The sequence below is a fragment of the Anas acuta genome, chromosome Z (genome assembly GCF_963932015.1).
Source record: "Anas acuta chromosome Z, bAnaAcu1.1, whole genome shotgun sequence".
NCBI lineage: Eukaryota > Metazoa > Chordata > Aves > Anseriformes > Anatidae > Anas > Anas acuta.
Window position 1 is genome coordinate 9,147,720 of NC_089017.1, and position 27,115 is coordinate 9,174,834.

Here is a 27,115-nt window from a genome sequence, read left to right on the forward strand (position 1 = left end):
CTTATCACAAAAATTAAATTAGTGGTCCAGTATCCCTAAATCCAGAACACAGCTCTCAAATAACCTAAAGAAAAATAGCCAAACCAACATCCCACCCCAAACAACATATGTACAAATAAAGAAAATTACAATAGAGGAACAAAAACAATACCTCCTGCATCAGCTGCAAAGACCCTAGCTCCACGGTCATCAAATGGAGGTGTAGTTTTTTTCTGGAAATATGGAGTCTCCTTTACCTGGTATAGTCAGGTGATAATCAAAATTAGCTTGGGTGATAATCATACCAAGAGGAAAAAAAGATTTTGTGAGGACAATTTCAGGAAAAAGATCTAATTAGAGGATGAAATGAAGAAGGAGCCTTGAGTACTAAAGAAATGCCAACGAAAACAAAAAGCATAAATTTGTGAATGAAAATTTAATAATCAAATCTTATAAACAGAAAGCAAATAGACAAACAGTGGTGACAGGCTGTAAGAAAATCAGTGACCCAGGAGTACTAATGATCTCTACAATACTTGGGATCTCAGGAGAGCAAAGTAAGAACATCCAGGCCATTTAAATGTTGCCTGTAAAACGCTGTAGAATTGAGTGGTGTTATGGAGTTGAGAGAGAAGAAATGAAGCAACATAAATACACCATAAAGACTGAAGGAAAAAAGAGAAAAAGTCATTTCACAAAGGAAACAAACCGGTATGATAGAAGATCTTGCCTTTGCTCTATCTTCAGTAGTTTTTAAGATTCGTAGAAAGGAATCAAAGTATGAAAGGCAAAAATTAAATAAACTAAAAATGAGAAAGACACTAGTTTACCTGTGACATAGACCATGTCCTGTCTTTGACAATTATGTAATGGAATATTAAAATTAATAAAAATTATGATGCATCACTGTTTAAACTGTAATGTATTTAAACTAAGCAGAGAGATAAAGGCAAATAAGACATCGAAGTAACCAGTTCTTAAGATACATACCTCTGACGTTAAGGCAATACAATTTAATGCTATGACGATAAACATACGAATGGAGTAATATTAAATCAAAATCACCGTAGCAGAAAGTTTACTGTGGGATTACATACATGATTTATAGTTGACTAATGAACTAGTTGGCCAGTTGAACTAGTTATCTAGTAGTTGGCTAAAGAGATATTAAAAATGACCATAGACTATATTAATTTTAGTACAGAAACTAGCTGCCAACTAAAATCCCATGAAAGTATATTTATGCTGCCATTGTTTAATGCTCTTCTAACCTATTCTGTTATTTGTCTAATAACACAAAACAGACTAGTACTTTTGAGACTACTGCTTTTCTGTTAACTGGGTTAGAAAAAAAACTCTTGTTCTCCAAAACACATTCCTTGAGAGTACCACAACCTGTTATCCTTCTATAGATCTGATCTATTCTAATGAAAATGCAACTGTTCATTACCTTTCAGTAAGAAAGTGTGAACAAACCTACTATGTTATCACATACATACCTGAAATATTTCATTGATATCCACTGGGAGAGCAAGGCCAATGTAATCATCAGAGCTTCCATATGTAGCATTAGAAACCATGGAGCGAACAGAAGAGGAACGCTGAAGTGTATTTTGATTAATAGGACTTAATAAATCTTCTTTATCTAATGAAGCATAACTTAAAGCTTTCATGAACCTGTAACATTAAAATAATAATTATAATCTTGGTAAGTCTGTCATTTTTTATACAATACAGATTAGGACTGTGGTCACAAAGACTACCCTCATCTTCCCATTGCGGAACCCAGAGCTTGTTACTCTTAACCTATAGCCATAGGCTCATTTTTGTACTGTCTCATGTTGTATTACATCATTTGGCAGTTCCTAGGGTAAAAAGATGTGATCTTCGGAAGCCCTGAGACATGAACATGAAAGACATCTGCATGAAACTTAAAAAGCTGTCAACCCTGTAAAAGCAACCCTGTAGAAATCTCTCCAGAAGATTTCTGTAGAAATCTTCTCTAGAAGATTTCTACATCTTGCGTCTGCGCAAGTGCATAGCCCAGAAACAAATCAGTGAAGATGTAGGGTTTTAAACTGCTAAGTCTCATTTTTTGAGCATACCTATCTGTATTCAGAATGTAGCTTTACTGGATATTCACAAACTCAGACCTAAGCAGGCACCTCCCTGCAAACATGAAGTGTGGACATGCTAGGTACCAGAGAGACAAATGGGGAACACTTTTTCCTGTGCTCTAAGGGAGACTTAGTGGGTGACTTTTAAGTGTGGAAGGTCAATTCAGTCAACTTAATAGTATGAAGATCAAACTTGAGGCTGCACAGTGAGCAGTGCTAAGTGTGGCAAGTAAATGGAGGAACAAACAGAAAAATAGGCTGGGAAAATGAGACAGGAGATTGGAGGTTGGAGAACATGCCCCTCAGCGCAGATCAGAGTTCTGGTAATGGAAGTCTCACATGGCCACTTCTTATTTTAGTTCTCATTTTCTCATTGAAGATTAAAGACCTATAAATGCTTTCTGTTAATTGAACTAAAGCAGATTGTCTATGCAGAGGAATAAAACTTCCTACTCCAACACGACCATATAAGTGCTAATATGCCATGACAAACTTCTCCTTTTCATCACCTTTCCTACACAAAATGGTTTTAAAAGGACAAAACAAACCACACCTAGAAGGTCATTATGGCTTATATTAAAAAAGAATTAAAATTGAAAAGGTAAGAAAACATAAGTATTAAAAATACTAACTATGCACAGCACATGAGAACTATTACACCACTGTCATGACTTTGGCTGGGATAGAGTTAATTTTTTTCAGAGATGTTTATATGATGCTGTGGTTTGGATTTTTGATGAAAACACACTGATGGGTTGGTTGCTGTTGAGCAGTGCTCAGACAAAGCCCAGGATGTTTCATGAAGGGGGAACATTTGGAGTGATGGCATTTGTCTGCCCAAGAAATCATTACAGATGATGAGCCCTGCTGTTCTGGAGGGGCTGAACACCTTCTGATGATGGGAAGCAGCAAGTGGGTTCCTTGATTTGCTCTGCCTGAATACGGCCTTTGCTTTACCTGGTGAGCTGGCTTTGTCTCAACCCCTGAGTTCTCACACTTCTACCTCTTTGATTCTCTCCCTCTTCCCACTGGGTGAGGGATGAACAGCTGTGTGGTACTGAGCTGCCTACCAGGGCTAAACCACAATGACCAAGGCTTAATTACAAAAATCACACGTTATTTATTCAGTGGAATTACTGCCTCATTTAAAGCATAGTACATGACTGAACTGCATTGAAAAAGACTGCATGTATTGGCCAAAGGAGCACTGCTTTATTCACAGCAGAAAGGTAAAACATTGAGTAAAATCAGGCAATAATGTAGTTATAGGCAAAAAATAATAAAGTCAGGGAAAATAAATTTGGAGAAGTTGATTTTATCACTCAGCCACAAATTTATTGTTACTGACAAACATACTGACTTTTTAATAAAAAAATAATTTACAAAACTATTTTCTACAGGAATCTCTACATGCTTTCCAAGTTTCAAATTTTATTAGCACGGCAGCTGAATGATCCTACCAAAATTTGAACAATTCTATGTAATATTTACAAATGGAGAAGGAAGGAAATTACTTCACATTATTACAGTCTAGGAGCTAAAATACAGCAAACATTTGATTTTTAAGGCTGGACATTCTACCTCAAAAATAACTTCCTATAATTTTTTGGTTTTGATATGCAATTAGAGCATCTTCCCATCCTTAAGAGTTTAACAAATTTATACGGAGATAAGAATAAATGAATAAACTGTTGTGTTTTGATCTTGTGAGACTCAAGACACTATTATACAATGGGAAAATGCATAACAGATTAGAGACATCACTAGTTTTCCCCATACTACCTAATTCTGACCAATGTTAGTTACAGTTGCAGTGACTTGCCATTAAGACTCAAGTCAGACTTCAAAATACAGATAGTTACTAATTGCATTAGTTATCTCATAATAAAACATTCAACCATTGCTCTCATTACAAAATTACAAAATTCCAGATCTAAGCATCAAACCTAAACGTTTGCCCCGCTTCTCCTGGAAAAGCAACTGGATACGTTACAAACAGGGGCAAGTGCTGTTAAGTTTTCATGAAATCATGTCTGGAGTTAATTAGGGGAGAGCACTGATAGGATTTGAGACATGCACCATGACATTTTTGATTGGTCTTTAAAAACAGGTGAAAAACTTTGCCTTACAAAACATATGCAAAGAAATAAACTTTTCAGCCTTTTGACAGAATGAAGCAACTAGAAAAATCACTGAAGCTAATTGACTGCTACTTGCTATGACCATCTGAATTTGTGAATAAAGCATGGAAGTCTTTCATAAGACTGACAGAAAGTTGGCTTTGGAAGACAAAAGGGATAGAATCTCTTTCCATTTTACTGCTTGCACAGCTGTTAAGGGTAATATTTAACTGGAAGCAGTAATTTATCCTAAAATTAAACAGAACACAATGATTCAGTGGACAGACTATGCTGTTACCAAGAAAGGAAAACGCACAAACTAGTTAAATTAAACCCTTCCCAATCAAATATATCTAGCTAAGACAAGCAACCATCTTTTGCAATATATATAGCTAATGTTTTAACCTTCTCAGAAGGATGACAACTTCAGTCATTTTGGTTCAATGGTACATAGGTCAGCTCAAATCCTTGCACGAGATACCACGACCAGCGAAGCACTAGAAATACTGAACACTGGAATCGAGGGCTACAAGCTCTTCAAAAGAGACAGGCAAGGAAGAAGGGGTGGAGGTGTTGCCCTCCATGTTAGGGAATAGATTGATTGAAAAAAGCTGCCTCTGAGAAACAGCCACAGACAGGTTGAGAGCTTGTGGGTAAAAGTTAAGGACCACACTAAATAAAGGACATGTGTTTGGGGTCTGCTACAGACCACCTTATCAAGGGAAGTCTGTTAAGCCTGTTATCTACCTGTACTTCTGTAAGGCTTTCGACACAGTCCCAACATGACATCCTGATCTCTACATTGGAGATATATGGACTTGATAGGTGGACAATTCAGTGAATAAGGAATTGGCTTGAAGGTCACACCGAGAGAGGGGTTGGTCAACAGCTCTATGTCCAAGTGGAGGCCAGTGACAAGTGGTGTCCCTCAGGGATCTGTCCTGTTTAATACATTTATCAGCAATATAGGATCAAGCGCACTGTCAGCAAGTTAACAGATGGCACCAAGTTGAGTGGTGTGTTTGATACAACAGAAGGAAGAGCTGCTACCCAGAGGAACCTGGACAAGCTTGAGAAGTGAGCTCATGTGAACCTAAGGAGTTTCAACTATTTTTTTTTTTTTTTTACAGCACTCAGGAATTTCTCATTAACCTATTCTTCTCTTAATATCAGTACTGCTCTCAGTGGAGATATCTAGCACCCTGCAATAAATGTCACTTTTAGATGAAGTTGGAAAACGGAAAAAATAATAGAACAGTATGTCTCTAATTTAATTGCTTTTCTAGCTTTGAATAAAGAAATTAGCACAAAATAACTTCTTACCTGCTTGGCGTTAGCCGAGAATCCAGGCTGCCAGACTTCATGGTAATAGTGTCAGTAAAAAGCACATCCTTTGCTGGAGATGCTAGGGCTTCTGAGTGAGATAGTGAAGGATGCATCCTCTGCTGTTGTAAGCGTTTTAGTGTAGCATAACCAAAGGCATCTCGAGAACTTGTGTAGCTAAAGTTATAGTCAGCAAGACTCTTTATTGTAGCAAGAGAAGGAGCTTTAAGAGATTGGGCTCTTCGAGGAAGTGTATGAGAAGACCCTGGGGGTACCAGTGATACAGAGTTCGATTTTGAGAGAGGCAGGTGGTTAGACTGTGGTGTTGAACAGTGAGATGGTTTAACTGTTTTTGTGCTTACCACAGTACTCAAACTTCCACAGTCAGTGTCTACATTTGTAGTGTCCACACCTACAGTCTCCCTTGAAGGGCTAGAGCTCATTGAGCTTATGCCACTTGTTGTGGTATCTGTATTAAAACTTAAGCTACGGCTCTTGAAATGTGTTTGTGTAGTACCATCTCCTATTAGCCTTTCTCTGCTCGTGTTTTCCCGGTGAATTTCATTTCCAAGACCTTTTGGCAGCTTCAAGTCATTTTCACCAATACTCGGGGTACTATCAGTATCTTCCATGTGCTTACTTCCAACAAAAGAAGTTTCTAATCGTAAAGTCTGGATTTTAGGAACTCTGAAAACAGGGTTGAAATCTTCACCAGTAGGAAAATCTATGCTACTGGAAGGTTCTGTTACAGTACGATTTCGCCTCAAGCCTGATTTACTGTCAGATGATGTCAGCTTTCCTCCTTTTGGATCACTGCTACTCCTGTGTTTTTTATTAGGGAGAGTAAGCGAATTTAGAATGCGATTTTTTACAAGTCTGCTAGAAGAAAAAAAAGGAAAGGGACTACGGTCTTTGTCCTTTGAAGGTCCAGGTCTGTCATAAAATATTTGTTCTGCATCTTCTGTAATATCTAGGAAGAACGTACTAGTTGAAGTACTACCAAAACGGTCATCCTCCATGATGAACATACCTGAAATGAGATGAGACTTTTGTCAATGGAAACAATCATTTCTTCAACATGCATCAACTGAATCATGCAAAAGCAACCTATTCAATAAAAGCCCAAACTGCAGAGCATGTGGTTTATTGCAACTTTAAATTCAACATTTTTTCTTCAGAACTTAGCACAGTAAATGAAGTATCTTCAGGAATACCTGAGCTGCATGTTTCTGTGCTTCGAAAGAAAAACCACAGGATCTTATTTCAGTGCATACATGTATAACTAACTACTAAGACTACAACTGATACACTCCTTTAATGACATCTAAACATGCTGTATTTCTGGATTCAAATTCCAAATATCAATAACACTAACAATTTAAATATAGCAAGGCTATATATACACTATATTTTCGAGACATCAACAACAAGAAAATAGATGTGCATTTGAGTATGTAGTTTTCTGTAGGGTATTGCAGCTAACTACCATGACTTATCCAAGTGACAAGACAAGGGGAAGTGACCTCAAGTTGCACCAGGGGAGGTTTAGTTTGGACCTTAGAAGAAATTTCTTTACTGAGAGAGTTGTGCAACACTGGAATAAGCTGCCCAGAGAACTGGTTGAGTCACCATCCCTGGAAGTCTTTGAGAAACAAGTAGATGTAGAACTTAGTAAAATGGCTTAATGGGAGACTTTAGTACTAGATTACAGGTGGAACTAGATAGAGGTCTTTTCCAACCTGACTGATTTTTATGACTTGACATAAAAATTAATAAACTCCCCTAATGTTAAAATTCCTTACCTTGATGCCAAACATAAATCTAAGATGTTGTTTTCTTGTCTCTCACTTGTCTACATCTCTTTGAATGTACGTAAAACTGTCCCCCAGCTTGCACTTTTCTCTGTTGGTAATATCACCTTTGAACCACTTGCCTGAACCTCATCCTGACAAGAAGCTGATAACAACAACAGAATACTTTTGTCTTCTGTCTCTCTTTTTTTTTTTTTTCAACTTACTTGAAGGTGCAGATTCACTTTCACTGTTATGCCTAGAACTGGTGGACTCAGAGTTCAAGCTAAGAGTACTGGGTATAGAAGAAAGTTCATTGCAGAGCTGCTCCATGTCATCAGGGACCACCGGCCAAGGTTGTCTACGACTGTGTCTCACTGCATCCCAGTTGTGATGCTTCAAAATGTCACATCCTTGTTTAGTTTTGGCTATTAGACCAAGCACGTAGACACACGTTCTGTATTTAACGTATATATAGAAAAAAGAGCAACAATAATAGCATCTAATTTAACTAAGCTTTTCTCCTTTTTTGAAAGGAAAGTTTCAAAACAGTTCAGAAGAAACTTCACAAAATTGCCACTTTTTGTTTCTGATTTTCATTTGTAAATCAGTAGAAACTTAAGTACACTAAAATATCCAAAATGCATTTAGAAATATAATATACAAAAATGAAACTATCACGCTTTTTGTAATAATTAAAACATTGATACAGTAGCACTATTAGGCAAAAGAGCCTAATTTATACTGTCTTTTAAAGACTCAGAATAAAAATGATAAAATAAAAATGATGAAATAATAAATCAATTCCAGAGATATACACTACATATTTGAATTACTTTTTAAAGGAGGCAAAAAGTAGTATAATTCCCCCCCACACAAATTTTGTTTGCTTGTACTTTTGAACTTCCAAACAATTCTGAGAATCCTCTCAAACACTGTCATCAATAATCCTTAATAATTGATTACCAAATCAGTGGGAAAATATATATCCATGTGAATACAGTACAGACATTTGAAACCCTACTGGAACTATAATCTTCAGATTTTGTTTAATAATTAAATACACATACCCTCTAACAGAGAGAACCTCGCAGTGTTGGGCAAGCATCATTATATCTGGAATTACATTCTCCTCTTGAAGCAAATTAAGACCCCAGTTTGATGATCCAATATTGCCCTGCAATAAAAAATAGTTTGTCAAATAAGTTTTGATTTTGATGGGATCTGAAGCACCGTTGATGTAAAGTATTCAACACTTTTGTTTTTAAGTAGTAGAGTTCCTATCCACAACCTCTTAAAGGTATTAGAGCAGTTTCTCCCTCCTTTTTAATATCACTTAGTCATGCCATTGGTATCTCCAAATCCAGCAAAGGACTGAGGATACTTGTAACAACTATGACTGCCACAGGTAACTATTTATGTATTTCTCAGTTTACCAGTTCTACTATAGCCAGCAGTATAACTTTTTTCTTTAAACTTATTTTACATTCCTCTTAAACAGGCATATTATTACATACCTACAGTGTCTTCCAGTAATAGCCACCCTGAATAAGTGTTCCAAAACAAATTTTGGGGAAGACAGAAAAAAGGCAAATGAACACTTAAGGTGGCAAAGCAGCTTTAGAAGTGCAGATTGGATAGACACATACACTGTTTTTTTTCCAGGTTATCCACAGTACTGAGGATGTCATAACCATATATTCACAGGCAATCAACAGCAGCACAAACTTTCCTCAAAAAACTTTGAATTTTGGAACACTACAGTAGATGTATCACACAGCAAGTTGTAATCTCTGGCTTCATACTAATACTGTTGTTACATGTAGCAATCTGTTCTTTATATTTGTAAAAAGTGACAACTAAAAAAGCTCAGAATAAAACAGCTGCAGTGAATAATCTTCATCTGTTATTCCAGTTATGGTACAGAATGCCAGGTTGGCTCGGGGAGGAAAAAGTGGCACATTCTATGAGAAAAATACCTAAACAGTGTTTTTTTTAAAAGGATTTTGCTTAGATATTTCAGAATCAAAAGTTGTAACAGAAGTCAAACAGCTGCAAAAAGATTGTAAATGTATTACTAACCAAGGCCCAAAGGGCTGCTTTCAGCTGCTTAATTCCTTCCCACTTATCCAGCATTGGGGAACGAACAGTGTAACTCAGATCTGTAACGATACTCTGATGGAGAAAAACAAAAATCAAAAATGAGACACAGACCTCAGTGAAACAGGTTTTCTTGCATTTTTAGCAAACAAGGAACTAATTTGAAGTACACACCCTGAAATAAACAGTCATAGTTGTGACATAGTAAGCATAAATTAATATCAGTGGTAATGAAGGTGGAAAAATGTAATGTAACCAGTGAATGCATCAGGTCAATTTGGATTGTACAGGGGTAGTGTTCAGTTTAATACAGGAAATTATATAACTTTTCACTTGATTTTTTCAACTATTAAATACAATTCAAAACATAATTTTGTAAAATCACATTAAAATTCAATTTAATTAATGAAGAACTGATTCTTATACACAGATTAAAAAAAATATTCCTACTTGCAAGCTGCTTTACTTCTTTTTTTACTAGCCATTTTAAGAAAAATAGTGCAAGGTATTTCTGATATTTCAGTGCCCAGAAAGAATTTTACATGAAATTTACATGAAATTTTTGGCCCCAAAACACTTGAGACTTTCATAATCTACCGATTTTGCAGTGACTGTTTAAATGACATCTCTTAAAACATTTTGTTAAAGAAAGTTACAGTACTCTAAAATCATTCAAATTTTAAATCATTACTATCCTCACCTGAGACTCCAATAAATGGCAGCCTGTTTTATGGTGCACCAGTTGGCCATAAAGGTGAACTGGAAGGTAGACATGTGGTCGCTGTAATCTGGTAGGAAGAAAAACCCATATCCTTTTTCAGGAATTCTGAAGTTTTCCATTAATGTAAGGTACATTGCATTGTAATGCAATGAGTTACTCTTCATCTTTTTCAGATGAAGAAGATTCTTGTGGTGAGTGTTTACCTTTGATTGCTCCGACGAACATAGTTATCACCATCAACAGGTTTGCGATATGTTGTAAGTGCTTCATTAAGTTGTTCTTCAATCAACTCAACATACTTTAAGTTATATTCCTAAAATAATATAGACAAATGTTGACACACTATGTTCAGGTGGTTTATTTTTTATAGTAAGGTACTTTATAAGGAAGGAACAATTGAAGTGCTTAATGAAGGATGAATTTCTTTATAATTTGAATGCGGTGCTCACCAAAAGTACTGTACTTCATATATAGGATTTCGCAGAGTCAACTGATTCCATAATTACTTCAGAGAAAGTTAAAAATGGAAGGAAATATTTCACTTTTTACTTTAAACTGAAAAATCTCTACTGAAATGCGTGGTAGTCTGCGAAGTAACAGCTTACAAAGTAGTCAAAAACTACCTAATGGCTCATAGGATTGTGACCTTTACAAGATGTTTGGCTAGTACCTTGAGAAAATAAGCACTTAAATTATGAAATGATGTATGACTACTGACTTTAGTCAGACAACGATGTATTTTTCTTAACATGTCCTTGTGTCTATCTACTTCCTAACTACATAGGCTAATTCTATCTTCGTGTGTTCTGGATTTAACTTAATTAGCCACAACTAGAGTTGACAGCTATCTTGAAAAGTAGTGTTCCTTTCCATACTTTTCTGGATAAGACCTTACAACTACCTATCTTGGAAATTCATTAAGTCACTACACCTTTAAGTATTTTCTGGAATATCAAAATTACATAAAAGGCCTTGTCAAATGAAAAGCATGCATATACAGAGCAGTCATGCACCTCCAAGTCCCTGTCAATATTTTTCAGCAAATTGCTAAGTCACTGAGGCAATAAATGCACTGGCAATAGAAATACACCTATATGAATGTACAACATTATCTTTGACCTTCTCAAGCCCGTGTATTCAAACCCTTCCTCCTCCTAAGTGTACATTAGCTTGAAATTAGCATTACCTTTTGCCACTTTTCCATTTGTTTTGTTACATAACCTCTTTCATTCAGATATGAAAACCCCTTTGGAATGGAGAGAAACCTGTAAAGTAACATCAGACAATCAGCACTCCACTTATATCACATAATTTGAATACAAACCAAATGCTTCGTTTCCACATTATAAGTCAAACAGCATATTCAGTATTTACCTTAGGAGTAGAAGCAAGCCTTTATCTCCAAGGTGAGAAAGAGCTGGTTTCATCTGGATAAGGGCATGAAGATTGGCCTAAAATAATTAAAAATAAGTCATATCTGAACACTATAACATTCTGAAAACTACAATTACAACAATCTGTGAGCAATGATGTAACAAGTTTATCACACAAATACAAATAAGTGTGATAAACTAACCTCATCCTAATGTCGTCCATTTCTGGTACCTTCTGCCATTAGATATAGGTTCCCTTACAGAAAGTATGATTAAAATAGCTGAATTATTGTGAATTAGTATTTAATAGTAAGCGTAATCCAAACATGTATTTTTTCTTATCATTAATAGTGCAGTTTGTAGACCCATGCTGAAATGACTATTATGAAGTCAATCAAGGACTATGAAGAAAACCAACCATCAGTACCCTCTTGGATACTTTGCTATTCAGGGGGGGGAGGAGGAGGATGAGGAACAGCTTAAAGTAGCATACCACAAAGATTGAAAGGGAAAAGATGAGGGAAATGATGCTCACCTTGTCTTCACATGCCTCATCTAGAATATCAAGTGCTTCAGAAGAAATAGTTTTATTTTTATCATGTAACTGTGTCACCAGTAACTCAATCCCCCAGTTGCTGAAGAATTCCACATTTGCTCTCAGTAACACTCTTAAGTGTTTTGTTGCATACAACCTGCAGCTCTGCAAAAAGCAAGGAGACCAAAAGAAAAATAGCTAATGTAATTAGTGATTTATCACTACAGAAAATACATTTTCAATGTCCATATTGTACAGCAAGTAAGTGCAATTCTGACCTTATGCATTAAAACTGTAATCTTTTAGATAACTGTATCTTATCAAACAGAAAATGCAAGTGTGAGATTAATTTGAACTGCATGTTCATTATTCTTAAGATTCACTTGACCTAGCTGATAGATTGCTAGTTCTAATAATTTTTAAAAATAGGTTCTCCCTACGGGACAGAAGAGTGATTGGTATAAATTGGACCACATTTCTATTTTTCTGTATCGTGCTTGCTACACATAAAACAAGTACCATATTTTGACAGTACTGTTTCAGAAATCCAAACCATAAACCTCAGAAAATGGCAAATACCTCCCCTAACACCTAAAGCAGACTTACTTTCAAATTACTCTGCAGTTAATGGAACCACCTGTGTAAATATGTCAGTACAATATTTCCATATCCCTTCTGGCATCTTATCCTCTCAGAATTGATTACTCCTTCCATCTCATAAATAATTTCTGAAAGACACTTGTAGTTTTGCCAATTACAGTAGCTCAAATATACCATTTATACCACTAAATTAGTTAATACAGCTAATCCAGAATAATTAAAAGACTTTAGTCTTTCCATAAAAAAAAAGCTTTTAAGCTTTTATCTTCTACTGGGGACACACAGACCAGAAACTCCACCAAGCACAGGCATTTTGTCCCTTTGGTACTGGCAACATTCTTTACACCACACACTGCCAAACTATTCTTCAACAGGTTAACATTTTGCTTTTTTGTCAAGAGGTATTCAACAAACTTTTCTCCTCAAAATCCCATCAGTTCAATCACCATAAGAACGCATGTGGCTGGGAAAGAGTTTAAGGAAGTAAATCATCAATATATGAAATCATCTGTAGTAGATGCACATGTGGATTCATTTCTGGTTGCAGAGATGGTCCATTCTATTTGGAGTTTTCCTCTTTAGATCAAAAAGACCACAGTATTTCCTTATGAATTTTAGGAACTCCAAGCAGGTCAACTAATCAGGAAAGAAAAATGCCCTGGCATATCATCTAATGTTCAAAAAGTATCAAAAAGTCTGACTGTTTAAGAGGTTCAAGAAGTAATGTAAATGGGATTCTGGTACAAAAAACAGCATGTTTGCAGTATACAAAAACCATCAGAAAATGTTTGATGACCTAAGACAACAGTGTTATAGTTGGCTTACATATTTAAAGACTTCAAATCTCTTCATAAATGAGAGCAATTTTAAGCACAAATGCAGCCTGGGTAGAGAATGGACTAAGAGCAGCTCTGAGGAGAAGCATCTGGGAGCACTGGAGGATGAGAAGGTTGACATGAGCTGGCCACGTTTTCTTGCAGCCCCAAAAGTCAACCATATTCTGGGCTGCATCAAAAGAAGCATGGCTAGCCAGGTGAGGGAGGTGACTCTCCCTCTCTGCTCTGCTCTTGCAAGACCCCACCTGGAGTCCTGCATTCAGCTCCGGGGCCCCCAGAACAAGAAGGAATGGATGTACTAGAACAAGTCCAGAGGAGAGCCACAAAGATGATCAGAGGGCTGGAGTACCTCTCCTGTGAGGACGGGCAGAGTGAGTTGGGATTGCTCAGCCTGGAGAAGAAGGCTCCAGAGAGACCTTAAAGCAACCTTCCAGTACCTAAAGGGAGTTTACAGGAAAGCTATCAGGAGGTACAGTGATAGGACATGGGGGAATGGCTTTAAGCTAGAAGAGGGTAAGTGTAGATTAGATGTTAGGAGGAAATTCTTTACTCAGAGGGTGGTGAGGCACTGGAACAGATTGCCCCACAAAGCTGTGAATGCCCCATCCCTGGAAGTGTTCAAGGCCAGGCTGGATGGGGCTTTGAGCAGCCTGGTGTAGTGGGAGGTGTCCCTGCCTATGGCAGGAGGGTTGGAGTTAGATGATCTTTAAAGTCCCATCCAACCCAAATCATGCTGTGATTCCATAATATAAAAAAAAAATCTTAAAAACAAAGTCACATGTTGAAAAACAAAAAAATATCTACTTGAAAATAACAATGGTACATAAATTGAATCAAACTTACATCAGTAGCTGCTGTCAGGATTTTAGAGAGGATGACTCTCGCTAAGCCATCTCTACTGTAATCCAAACTAGAAACAGTCAGTTTTAACAAGTGATCCTGGTTCTTCAAGGAACAAAGATTGAGGAGACTGGGGAAGGGAAAAAAAAAAGAAAATATCAGTATTTGAATCCAGTTAAGCCCAATTATTTACCCAGTTAACAATTTAAACTTAAGTGCTCTGAACAAATCTTCCACTTCTATAAATGGAGAAGATTACAAAGTAAGTTCTCACATGAAGTGGAATGACTTTAAACTGTTACATCTGTTACAAAGGGGGGACAGAATAATGCACTAAACTGCAAGAAAAAAACAACTTTCATTTTGTAACTGCTCTGCAACAGTTGTCAGCACACTTGAATTAGTGATTTTGAGTACAAAAATAAATGTTCATGAAGCTTTGTAAACAATTCCTCATTTTAAAACACTGAAAAACTGGGGTGGATGTAGAAGAGTAGATGAGGGGAAGAAGTTTTCAGTTTGCTTTTACTTCTCTCTTCTCTGGTCTATGATTCTATGATCTTCAGAAAACAAAACAAAAAGCCACTCCACACTGCCATTAAACAACAAAAAACCCCACTCCACAACTGCAGAGCTTCTACTTAAATAATCACTAGAATTTTGAAGTTTCCAACCTTATAGACAGTGGTCCTCATGCACAGTTTACAAGTTTCATAATGATTATACTTGTAAGCATAATTCAAACAGAATAAAACCACTCACCACTGAAACACATTACATTTTTCAAGCATCTTGACTCCATGAGGGTGACAAGAAAGAGTACCAAAAAACAGAAAGTAGTGCTGACTAAGCGTATTTAGTAACCCATTATTTTGAAGACTGCGTTCAGGTTTCATTCCTGAAGAAGTGTTGAGCCAATGTACAATATCTTTAACTAATTCCTCCAGGTAACCTTGTCCATCCTAAGGAAACAAAGAGCAACAGTATTTATTAGCAACAGAACTTGTACTTTTTTTTGTTTAAATCAAAATCTGTCACTAAGTTTTTTAAATGTGAAAACAACACAGGTACAAAATAGAAGTGTTTATTGGCAACGAATTCAGACTAAAAATGCAAACAAAACAAATTCAGCTTGGAAACATCTCAGGAGCAATTCTGTTTTTTTAGGAAAAAGGATTGTTTAAAGGCATTTTCTCCTGGTCCTCTGGCCCAAGGCATAGCACACAAGAATAAAGAAGGTAAAGAAAGGACAGACAAAGCAAAAATTTCAAAAAAAACAAAACAAAACCTAAGCTGCATTCAATAAAACTATTTAATAAAATCACTTAGACACAGTTACCTCCCCAGTGTCTAATGAATTCACAATTTTAAGCTCTTTTTCTTAATTATGCTATGATTTTAGGTTTAATAAAAACTGCTGTAGACTTTAGGTCTACAGAATTTTCTCTTGAAAGTTCTTCCTTCACGTGGCAGCTTATTCACTCTCTCATCTTCTAGCTGAAAATTTCTTACCTCTTCTGATTCAAGAAGAAATTCTGTAAACTGACAACCCACCACAGTGAGCTGCTTAGCCTTGGCATAGTCCAGATCCAGATTGGCATATAGTTTACTGCTAGGCTTGTAGAAATATAGTAATCTTCTTACAAACCTAAGGAAAGTAAAAAAAAAAAAAAAAAGTTATTTTTCTCTAAGAAAAGGAGTCCCTTAGAGTACAAAATGATGGCAGTATTAAAGATATTTTAGCATTAAATTAGCTTATTGGCAAAAATTTTTTCAGAAGTTATTAAAAGAGAGTAGCAGGCATCAGTACTGAGTCTATCCAATTTCAGAAATGTAGCTGTATCATACATTTCAAAGGGTTTTCTGTCATGATTTGCACTAAGCACAGGAACTTAAAATCTGTGTCCTTCAAAAACAGCTTCCTTCTCACTCATGCTTATAATTTATTCTGCTGTACTTTATCCAGTGGCGATTTTCAAAGACTGTTCTATTTAGACTTTTAAAGGGCTAAAAAAGTGTCTGTGTTATGACTTTTCTTCAGCTACAATAGTTAGTATTACTGTGAAAAAATGTTATGTTCTGCCATATTTATTCAGCAACAGTATTTTCATTCACCTCATTTAAGCATTTGAAACATAATGCAATGATGTGAAATGCAGACTGTCAGTTTGACTGAAATTACACTGAACAATATAGCCTGAATGCTGCATTGTAGAAATAAATCTTCAGCAGAGCTTCCTCCTGCCAATTCTTAGTCAAAAACCAAACATACTTGTGCTTTATAAGAGCACAACGTTGTCTGAAGGTAGATATGTCAAGCATTAAGGAAGCTTAACTAAAGCATTGTCTTTAGTTTAAAAAGTAAACCACTGTTTGAAGTCCAATGTAAGACTAACTTTAAAGGAAATCTGAGAGCTTCTTTAAATTTGTCAAACGAAGTGTAATTCATTTTCTTATTAGTGAAATACGCATTATAGTTATCAGCACGCATTCATATATGATTGTATTATATGAGTATATCATTATATAATTGTATTATGTGAGTACATGTATATTTACACATACATGTATATGTACAGTGCATTAACATTTCTCCTTGAAATGACAGAATCTATACAAAAATACCTGTATTTTCACTTTAATAGCCGTAAGATCATCACAAAAACACTAACAGAAAAATAAGACATTAAAAAAATCAAGGTACAGAAGGACAATTTATTTTATACCTCAAAAACACAATGTTGCAGAAAGAGTTTTATGATCAGCAGTAAAACCAGAAAAGTTTGGGAGTGTTGTTTTAATTAAACATGAAGAACAGCATTTTACAGCTGTTAGAAGCATGTAACCCACAACCCTACAGAAAGGATGAACCAACACCAGAAGTTTAATAGTAACTCAAACCTAGGTTTTCCAGTTTTCTCACTGAACTCTTACTGAGTGCAGTAAAAACACAGTAAACAGTAATACTGTCCCAGGTAGGCAAGTAAGCAGGTATAGGAGTGGAGATGGGTGGCACAGCCAGGACTACAGACACTCATTTACAGAAGAATATTAGAAAACCACCAAATTGGTAAATATTTCCTTAACACCCAGAACAAATTAGCAACTGATATTCACGTAAAGGAAAAAAACTATAAATGCAAAATTAAATTATGACTATGATTACACAATGGGAGTACCACTTATGCTGGGACCACTATAAAAGAGTAGCCCAATTACTTTTTAATAAAGAAAGTAAAATGGAGCAGCGTGATCCTTTCAGGATACGTTTTAGCTTTAGGTTTTTCCTCAAATCTCTGCAAAGAGGATTTCCATGCCTACCAATACAGAACTACTTTTCAAAATAATTTAAATCAAATCAGTTTGATGTACATGTTGAAAGTGACAAATGGAAACTAATTTATAACATGATTACCACATGTGCACGAATAGAAATGTCTTAATGCCAACAGACGTGAAAGAAACCTGAGTTGCACTGTGCTGTTTTGTTTTTTTTCTCTTGATTTGTTTCAAGTCACACGCACTTCCCTTGCTATTAATAGCAAGTAGAAACAACTTCCTCTTAGGTTTTGATGAAAGCTGCAGTGGTACAACTGTACACTTATGGGTATATTCTGCCAAAGTGTTGATATCAAACACTAATGTATTAAAAGTCAGAGAGGTAATATTTTAAGATTTAGAATTAAACAGGGTTTGTGAAGCCTGTATTATTCTTGTTGGGTCATAAATAAAAAAACTTTAAGATGTAGTGATTTATTTAATGCAAAAATATTACAACCTAATTATCTAACTTTTGTTTTTGTTGCTCATCTTCACATTAATTTTAGAAATGTGACATATCCAAGGTATAGCTTATAGCAATTATAAAAACGAGGCTTTCCAATTTTCTTACTTCAAAGGAAGTCTACATAATTTTTACATACCTGTGCAATTGTTCATCTTTATAGTTCCTTAGATTTACATTTGGCCACTAGAAAAACAGCAAATACAGGATTATATCAAACTTGTACATCAGTCCTTAATTAGTCACTAAAATTTACTCATTTCTATTATATTCACCTAATAGTTAAAGACGTAAGTTTTTTTGCATCTAATGTTAGCTACAAAAAAAAACCAAAACATTTTATTGAAAAGCCCACACTTCTTGCTCCAGTAACTGTTTTAAATTTTCTAGAGGAGTGGAAATGTTGTGAGCATGCTATGTGTACAAGTCCACAATTCTAATGAAAACAGCAAAGTATGACATGCTAATGAAAGAAACAACTTTGGTCAGCTTCTTCTCTGTAAATAAAAATTGATACGCATAATGGGGAAATTGTGTTTTGGCTTTTTGTTCTTGTTCTCACTATTAATCTGATTTATTTCAGAAATTACCATTCACTTAAATACTGCTTATTTAAATGGTCTTTAAACTCTTCTGTAGATAGTTTTATTCCCTCCATCCTGATCACTATCACCTTTCTTTTAGCAGTTTAAACAGCAAGCTAAGCAAGTAAAAAGGCAGTAAGAGACCATATGAGAAATAAGTAGTAAGGTGGTGGAAAGGCAATGCTCCACAGCCATAAGGCTGTGGCACAGCTGGGAGGAAGGAGGTGGCAATCTGAACATTGGAATCTGGTCCTGTTCATTCAGGGACTACAGATGGACAGCTCTGATAAACTACACAACATCAATGCGAACTAAGATAACATCAGCAAGAAGGGAAGTGGTTAGCATTTAACCAGAAAACACAGTAACTACTCATTCTGAAAGACATAAGACCCTAATTTTGAGGCAATTAAAACTGTTTGACAGGGCACTGTAAAATACACTGCAGAGGAGGTCTGAGACAGCAGGGAAACCAACAGCTTGACCTTGATTTTCTGCTCTTACATTTCAGGATAGAAGTATTTCTTCATGATCATCCACATAAGATTTCCATTATCAAAAAAACTACACAGGCTAACTAAAAGTGAGATTTCAAAGAACAATTTATTGAGAATACCTTTATTAATGAGTCAAAAATATTATCCAGTGAATGTAAATTTAGTGATGTTACTGTAAAAAAATATTAACAGGCAAAATTCAGCAGAGCAAGGCTACATATTTAGGTTTTAATAGCAGACAGATTCTTGCTTTCTCAATCAGTCCCTGAGAAAATACAGAAACATTTTGTGGTTTGCGTATTTTGTTTGCTTGTTTTGTTTATGTCTGTCATCATGAGTACTTTTTCTACTTTCACCATCTTTACAACAACATAGTAAAAAAGACATTAAGAAAACACTACTTGGGGCCAACAACAGAAGGAAAGCTTTGACACAAAATGACAGAAGTTATTTTGTCTCAAAGTTTTCTTACTCAAAGGAATTTTTCTGTTCAAAAAGAGACAGTCTCTTAAAAGCTGTGCACTAAATATATGTAAGATAAAGACCTCCCTATCAGAGGTATTTCCAGTTAGGAACTGTTTCGTACAGACAAATTAACTTTGTAAAGAACTTGATGCTATGGGACTAATTTTATTAGTTCAAAACTTATAGGACTGAATTAATGAAGCTTTCATATGTGGCTTGGTCTACACGTTTTAAGCCTGATCCATAACCTACCGCCAACCTTCAAACTTCAGCTCATGTTATATGAAAAAAAGCTTCTATGAAACGGAACAAGGCAGTATTCTGCTTGGACTGAAGTCTGAAGTATTAGTAACTTTAAAGTTATCATCTCATTCTACAAAGTCTATTTCTGGCAAATAAAGTTATATAAATTTTATGTGCTTATTAAGAAAATTGTGGAAAAAACACTACAGTTAAATTCACACAGTCTAAGGGTTGTAAACAAGGACTGTAACAATACTGACTAAATCCATAACATTCTGATTTTCTGAAATAGAACAAATTGCGGCATATAGTATAGAATTAATTCTAGAAATCAAAGCTCATATGTGAAAGGGAAACAGTTTTTTTTCAAACAATTCCATAAGAAATACTATCCTGCTCTATTTATGCTCACCTTCAATATGGTCCCTATCAGATTCCAATTCCACTCAAGGTTCTCCTTATGGTTGAGAACCTGGCTGTCTCTCAGATTCATTACAAGTGCTTCTTCTGTATCCTGGAACACATAAGTTACATCAAGTTTCCTTGCATCATTGTTGTCTCTGTTGTTGCATGATACACTTAATGTACATGTAACAAAGTAATTTGCATCTTTGAGTAAATTGTATGGTTGTAGTACTGCATTATTAATCTAACAACAGGATATAAATGACTCAATTATATGAGAAAGTAAAGCTGGAGGATAGGGTGGAACTTAAGTCTCCAAAATACATCAAATTAGTTTCGAAGGCTCAGCAATGGTAATACCTTTAAAATAAAGATGTCTTTCTGCACACGGTATTGATCTCTTTTTTGGTGTGTTGAGATTGATTTCTGAATAATATGATCTAAATGGAGGCTGTAAGGTTTAGGCCCTCTTTTCTTCATCTCATGAAAGCGTTTTAAGCAGTTCAGCGCAGCACTTGCTCGTCTGATTGGAAAAAAAAAAAGACTACAATCAATATTTGACAACTGTTATCCAACTAAAAGAACTCCAGTGCTACATACTAAGTTAAAAAAGCGTAGCTCAAAAAAGAATTCACTAACAATTCTGAAGCCAAGAAAGAGACAATACTTATCCTGATGCAAGTTTTCATACATTCAAAAACTTCGGTCTTGTATTGAAATTACATAGAATTATCTTTGAGAATTTCTGGTACTGAAGAATGAGCCTTACTAACACCTTTTCTGCTGCACTGATATTACTGGTGCTCTTCAGACTTCACAGAGGAATAGAACAGTTCAGTTGAAAGGGACTTACATAAATCTAGAACATATTGCAAACTTAAGTTGGTAAAGTATTTTAAGATGTCATTGTAGATCAACATTCTGCAATGTAAGTTTGAGGGGGCTAGCTTTGACTTTGTCTAATGAAATACTTATTTTAACCTCTTTTCTCCCATGAAATCCAACCCTGAGGACACAGCAGTGTATTATCAGCAGTATCCTTCTTCCTCCATATACCTGAACAGCTTAGCAACACCATGTAAGAAAATTCCCAAGGAAAGAAACAAAAATGACAGCTGATGAGGGCAGAACAGTTAACCTAAAAATGCTGCTACTACTAAACAGTGCCAAGCAAATAAAATAATGAAGTATAAAAATTAGGAGGTAAGCCTGTCTTTCCTATAAGGAAAAAATTCATAGGAGAGGAAAATGTTTTCAATTTTGTACATCTTCAAATACATAAGTACCTGTAAATTTGTTCATCTAAATTACATAAATTTTATATATGAAAAGGCTTACAGGTTTTCAGAGCATGAAACAATGCAATTGACAAAATATTTTTCTTCTAACTAAAATGACTGTCTTCAAACACCAAAATCTTTTGGTGACATCAACCTTCAAAACCAGAAAAACAGGCAGAAGCTTTCTGGAAGCAATCTGCAGTAACATTTACCATTTTACAGCAGCAGTTTGGAAAGATTTTGTAATTTATCACTAAAAACACAAAAGAAAATGTGAAGTTATGATACTTTATCAGAATACTGAATTGACAAGCCAGATCAAGAATGGCAAGAACGATAACAAAAACACTTCCTATAACTTACTATATGAAGAAAAAAATACAAACAGAATTCAAATAGTCTAGAAAGAAATGCAAATAAGAACCCTGAGTTGCAGGCACACGTTTTAAGGAAACTGGAATCTAAAAAAATGACTTTCTTCAAGTAGCTTAAATAATGCTAAGTACCCAGGAGATGGCATTTTATGCCATTATTTTATTTTAACTTCAGAGGTTGAATTGCAAGATTAAGAGATGGATAGAGAAATTCTTTAAAAATATGTAAAAAAAATCTAAAATGACAAAATTTACTTTTCTAGTTTAACAAGGAGCCAGAAGCTTCTGTAAACATTCATTTCAAATCATATGCCTACATATACACCTTTTAGCATGAGTTCCATACAGTTCCTAATAATGCTTAACAACATGCCACTGCAGTATGCTGCACTACATTCTATAAAATTTGTTTAGTCATTCTTATAGTTAAGTGGTATTTAAAAGAACTGCAAAAAAATAACAATGCAAACTTCAATAAATAAAGCAGCAGAAAGTTTTAAACAAAGGTACTGTTGTACAATGACAATTTTCTGCTGAAGAAAAAGGATCCATGAAACAGATCTGTACCTATTTTATATGTTGCTCACACCTATAATGACTAACTGATTTGGTCAATTACTGTTTAATTACCTATAGATAAACAAAAGCTGAAGAGAAAAGTTGGCACAGGCATTCTTAGATTAGAAGCTTTAATTATATCAAAATGCCAAAAAGAGAAATATGAAACAATAGAGATGTTAAACAGAACATGATTCAGATGTTGTTTCGTCAAACAGCAGCTTATAGTCCATTTAGGAAAGTTACACTGGAAAAATATTGCAGCATATGCAGAAGCGTTCTGAAAAAAATATGAAAATTTTCTAAATTACTAAGCTGTTAGAGTAATATACTTCTGGAATCTTACTAGAGAAAGTTTCTAGTGCATGAGCCAAAGAGCATTTATATGTGGATGCATTTGTATTTAAAGACAGCAATTATTTTAACCAACAGAAAGTTTGTAATGCAGGTTTTCATTCAATTGCAGGAAAAAGCATGTATTTTAGCTTTTTAGTACAACTTGGAATTCTTACAGTCTTTTCTCTTTCATGATGTCAAAAGATGCTGCCATGTTCATTAACGTCGGTAAGCAGTGCAGGTGATGGCTGTGAGAATGAGGAAGGATTGTGTTTGCCTAAACAACAAAAAAAGACTGGTTAGAATAACCTACTACAGTATTTTCAGCCATCTTGTAAGGATCAGAATTTGTAGAACCTATTATTTTTCATAACACTTTCACAAATGAAAAAAAGAATTTTGTGTAACATCACAGCAATAATTAAACATACCATTTTGAATATTTTTATCTATTTAATCAATCTGAAGCACAATCTAATGTAATTGAAGAATTTCAGGACTTGGAGCCTTTTTTTTCCTTTAGTAGTTTTTGAAGTGGTAGCATGCAGAAACATGCGTAACAGCTGTCCTTACACCATATGTACAAAAAGTACTAATACATATAAAAGTACTGATATATATATATATATATGTGAAAATCAAAAACAAACTGATTATGTCCATTCAATACATATAACTACCAATGATTCTACACATACAAAAGAAATATCCAATGAACCAAGTTAACTTAGTTAAGTTACTTGATATTTAGTTCTTTTTACTTTAGGATACACAGATGTACAAATATTTTTTAAAACGGTGAAGAATAATGAAGACAAAAGGCTTACTTCAATTTCTTAAAAGTATCTGTTCAATATTTTGATAGTCATTTCAGACTAATCACCTCTTCAGAAATACAAAAAATGACTGTGCTTTGCAGCAAACCATGAACTGATGCTGCAATTCATCTAACCAATCCTGCACAAAAGCATTCCAGAAAGCACCCAAAATAGCATATGCAAATCCATACTCCTCTGTTTAAGCTACATAAGTAAATGAACACTCAAGAAATTGTGCCAGTTATTTAAAGAAAAACATCTCTGAAAATACTGAAGAACATATTTGTTCTCATTTTGACCCATGCTGCTGAGGTGAGATATTGTAAATCACTGTGGTAATAAATAATCATATATTTGAGAACTGCGGTCTTGTTTTCTGTGGTAATTAAGAGCAGGCCAATCCTGTACCAGTGAAATGAATCAATAATTTGAAGATACAGACTACATATAATAAGTTAAATTTTATAAGACAAAGCTTATTTTGATATGTTACCATCTTTTCTGGAGTAGCATGATTATTTGGAAAAAAGACAAAGCAATCCCCAAGAAACCTAATCAAAAAGTACTCCAGTACAGATGATACTCTTGCTGGCAAGAAAATAAGTGAAAATGAAAGAACTGTTTGTCAAATAAGGTAAATCACATCACATTCCCTCAGGGGTCTGTCTTAGGATTAATGCTTGTGACACAGATAATGGGATTGAGTGCACCCTCAGCAAGGTTGCAGATGACACCAAGACGAGTGGTGCAGTTGATACAAAAGGAGGAAGAGATATTATTCAAAGGGACCTGGACAGGCTGAAGAAGTGGGCTCATGTGAACTGAGTGAGTTTCAACAAGTCCAAGTGCAAGGTGCTGCACCTGGGTCAGGGCAATCCCAGACATGAGCACAGACTGGGAGAAGAACACACTGAGAGCAGCTCTGCAGAGAAGGACTTGGGGGCTCTGGTGGACAAAAAGCTTGACACGAGCCAGTAGTGTGTGCCTGCAGCCCAGAAGCCCAACTGCGTCCTGGGCTGCAGCAACAGAGGGGTGGGCAGCAGGTGGAGGGAGGGGATTGTGCCCCTCTGCTCTGCCCTGGTGAGGTCCCACCTAGAGTGCTGCATCCTGGGCTGGGGCCCCCAGCATGAGAAGGATGTGGAACTGTTGGAGCAGGTCCAGAGGAGGACCACAAAGATGCTCAGAAGCCTGGAGAACCTCTCCTGTGAAGACAGGCTGAGAGAGCTCAGGATGTTCAGCCTGAAGAAGAGAAGGCTCTTGGGAGACCTCAATGCAGCCTTTCAATACTTCAATGGGGTCTTATAAAAAGGAATGAGAAGGACTCTTTACTTGGGTAGACAATGAAAGGACAATGGGGAATGGTTTAGAAATAAGAGGACAGATTTAGACTAGGCATTAGGAGGAAATTCTTCTCTGTAAGGGTAAGTTAAGCACTGGTGCAGGTTACCCTGCAAAACTGTGGATGCCCCATCCCTGGAGGTGTTCAAGGCCACAATGGATGGGGCCTTGGCCAACCTATCTAGTGGGAGGTATCCCTGCCCATGGCAGCGGAGTTGGAACTAGCTGATCTTTAAGGTCCCTACCTACCCAAGCCATGCTATGATTCTGTGAATTCACATGACTAACAGCTCCTCAGCAGGCTCAGAAGTAGCCCTTGAATGTATATGAAAAAACATCAACACAGAAAAATTACATTAAGTTCTGTTTTTCAAGCACTTTTTTTTTTCTTCAGGGGGGAGCAGGGGATGGGGGATGTTTGGTTGGTTGCTTTTAATCTGGAACAGTCTAGCACAACCTGAGCAAGACGAATACAGTAAAATAAAATAAAAATTAAAATTCCTTCTCCTCTCCAGCTGCTGAAGTAAGTATAAATCCTGTCAGCTTGGAACGGTAAAGACTTTAATCTTGTTGGGATTCAGCAAAAAGGAAAAGGAGAGGTTACTGTAAAACATGTTAGAGAGAAGGAGGAGGCATGAAGCAAGGTTCCTTCAAGCTTCTCTGTGCAGAGGATACCAATAGCAATGCTGAAAGATCACTGCAAGTTGAGTCACTTGAATGTAATATGAAATGCCCCAGCTGAAAATGCAGAAGTTTCATCTGCCCAGTCTGTGTGACAGAAAGCTAAGCATGCTGCCAAAGCTACCATTACTCAAAGAAAAGCAAAAATCAGCAGTAGACTTTTCCCAAACACAGTAACGTAACAGATGAGTGAGTTTGAAGGACTCCAGCTTAAAAATACAACTGGATACTAAGGCAAGGAGAACTGGTGAGAATTTGAGAGCTGGGAATCAACTGCCTTCCCATCACATCATGCTGTTTTTAATAATATAAAATGACATATGGTGTCATAAAAAATAACCCACTATTTTGATGAAAAGTGCATGTTTGAAGTTCCTAGAAAATTCAAAGCTATACTAGAAAAATAACTATTTCCATTGAGGTACTTATACTACTTATTCTCAGCAAGAAGTCTTACTTACCATGTGCAAAAGTTCTCCTAAAAGGATAGTTGCTCTAACAGATACATGGTCATCACTACTTGTGATCACTTCAACCAGACCCTTCAAAAAAGTTTAAAAAATTACAACATTTAATGTAGGATGTATGTAATACATCTTATTTAAAAGTTTATAGGATGGAAATAGCAAACATCTATTCATACTTAAAAGTCAATTAATTACCTCTAGAAGTCCATTGGTGATAAAAGCTGAGAGTACTAAAGCCAAGTAATTATCCATGAGATCAGGCCTGAGAGGAAAAAAGTACGTAAACAGTTTAGAAAATACATTTATTATTTCTGAAGGAGACAATTATTGTCAACAACAAATATCAACAGTTTAGACTGAGTTCATGAAATGCCCACCTTGACCTGGCTCTGTGGGGTAATATAGTTTTAGCTTCAGCAGCTACGAAGCCATCAGAGAGTCTCCAGCAGTCCTGAAACCTGCTTGGATCTGTAACAACAAAATACATATGTATAAATATATATATAAGCAATAGATATATGAAAACAATGAACAGTGTTAATTATAACCCTGAATTTTGGTGTTATTTTAATTGTAGCCTGTGGGTAAATAGTTCTTGTCAACAGCTGCTTCTTCAGGCTCCATATCATAGAAAATTTTAGTTCACAAGGAATCTCCAAAAAATCATTTAAACCACACTCCTAGATAAAGTGATGCTAACTTCAAAGCTAGGAAAAGGACTCTAAATATCAGCCAAAATAATAAAACTTCAAATTCCTAAGCACACACTTTAACAGAAATCATAACGCCTATCATTTTAAAATTTACATCCACTTGTAGCAAAGTCACCAGTCTGCAACAAAGAATAATTTATTTGTAAGTGGAACAAGGATTAAGCTTTTATAATCATACCATGACAGACATTTATAACCAGAATTTGAATAAGCTGGACAGACATGCTCCTTTCAGTCT

At 35.7% G+C, this 27,115-nt stretch overlaps 1 protein-coding gene across 2 annotated transcripts in view; it reads right to left on the reverse strand.

Annotated features, from left to right (window-relative positions):
• RICTOR (RPTOR independent companion of MTOR complex 2) overlaps positions 1 to 27,115 on the reverse strand; it is a 77,658-nt gene that overhangs the window by 9,161 nt on the left and 41,382 nt on the right. For both annotated transcript variants that reach the window (XM_068667884.1, XM_068667885.1), the window contains exons 13-33: positions 26,542 to 26,632; positions 26,360 to 26,426; positions 26,159 to 26,239; positions 23,037 to 23,137; positions 20,673 to 20,835; positions 20,320 to 20,421; positions 18,258 to 18,304; positions 15,847 to 15,982; positions 15,097 to 15,296; positions 14,338 to 14,464; positions 12,059 to 12,223; positions 11,525 to 11,601; positions 11,337 to 11,415; positions 10,354 to 10,463; positions 10,130 to 10,217; positions 9,412 to 9,504; positions 8,400 to 8,506; positions 7,557 to 7,786; positions 5,540 to 6,569; positions 1,479 to 1,656; positions 152 to 236 (exon numbers count right to left, since the gene is read on the reverse strand). In XM_068667884.1, the coding sequence (XP_068523985.1) occupies positions 152 to 236; positions 1,479 to 1,656; positions 5,540 to 6,569; positions 7,557 to 7,786; positions 8,400 to 8,506; positions 9,412 to 9,504; positions 10,130 to 10,217; positions 10,354 to 10,463; positions 11,337 to 11,415; positions 11,525 to 11,601; positions 12,059 to 12,223; positions 14,338 to 14,464; positions 15,097 to 15,296; positions 15,847 to 15,982; positions 18,258 to 18,304; positions 20,320 to 20,421; positions 20,673 to 20,835; positions 23,037 to 23,137; positions 26,159 to 26,239; positions 26,360 to 26,426; positions 26,542 to 26,632 (3,357 nt within the window). The remainder of the gene's footprint in view (positions 1 to 151; positions 237 to 1,478; positions 1,657 to 5,539; positions 6,570 to 7,556; positions 7,787 to 8,399; positions 8,507 to 9,411; positions 9,505 to 10,129; positions 10,218 to 10,353; positions 10,464 to 11,336; positions 11,416 to 11,524; positions 11,602 to 12,058; positions 12,224 to 14,337; positions 14,465 to 15,096; positions 15,297 to 15,846; positions 15,983 to 18,257; positions 18,305 to 20,319; positions 20,422 to 20,672; positions 20,836 to 23,036; positions 23,138 to 26,158; positions 26,240 to 26,359; positions 26,427 to 26,541; positions 26,633 to 27,115) is intronic.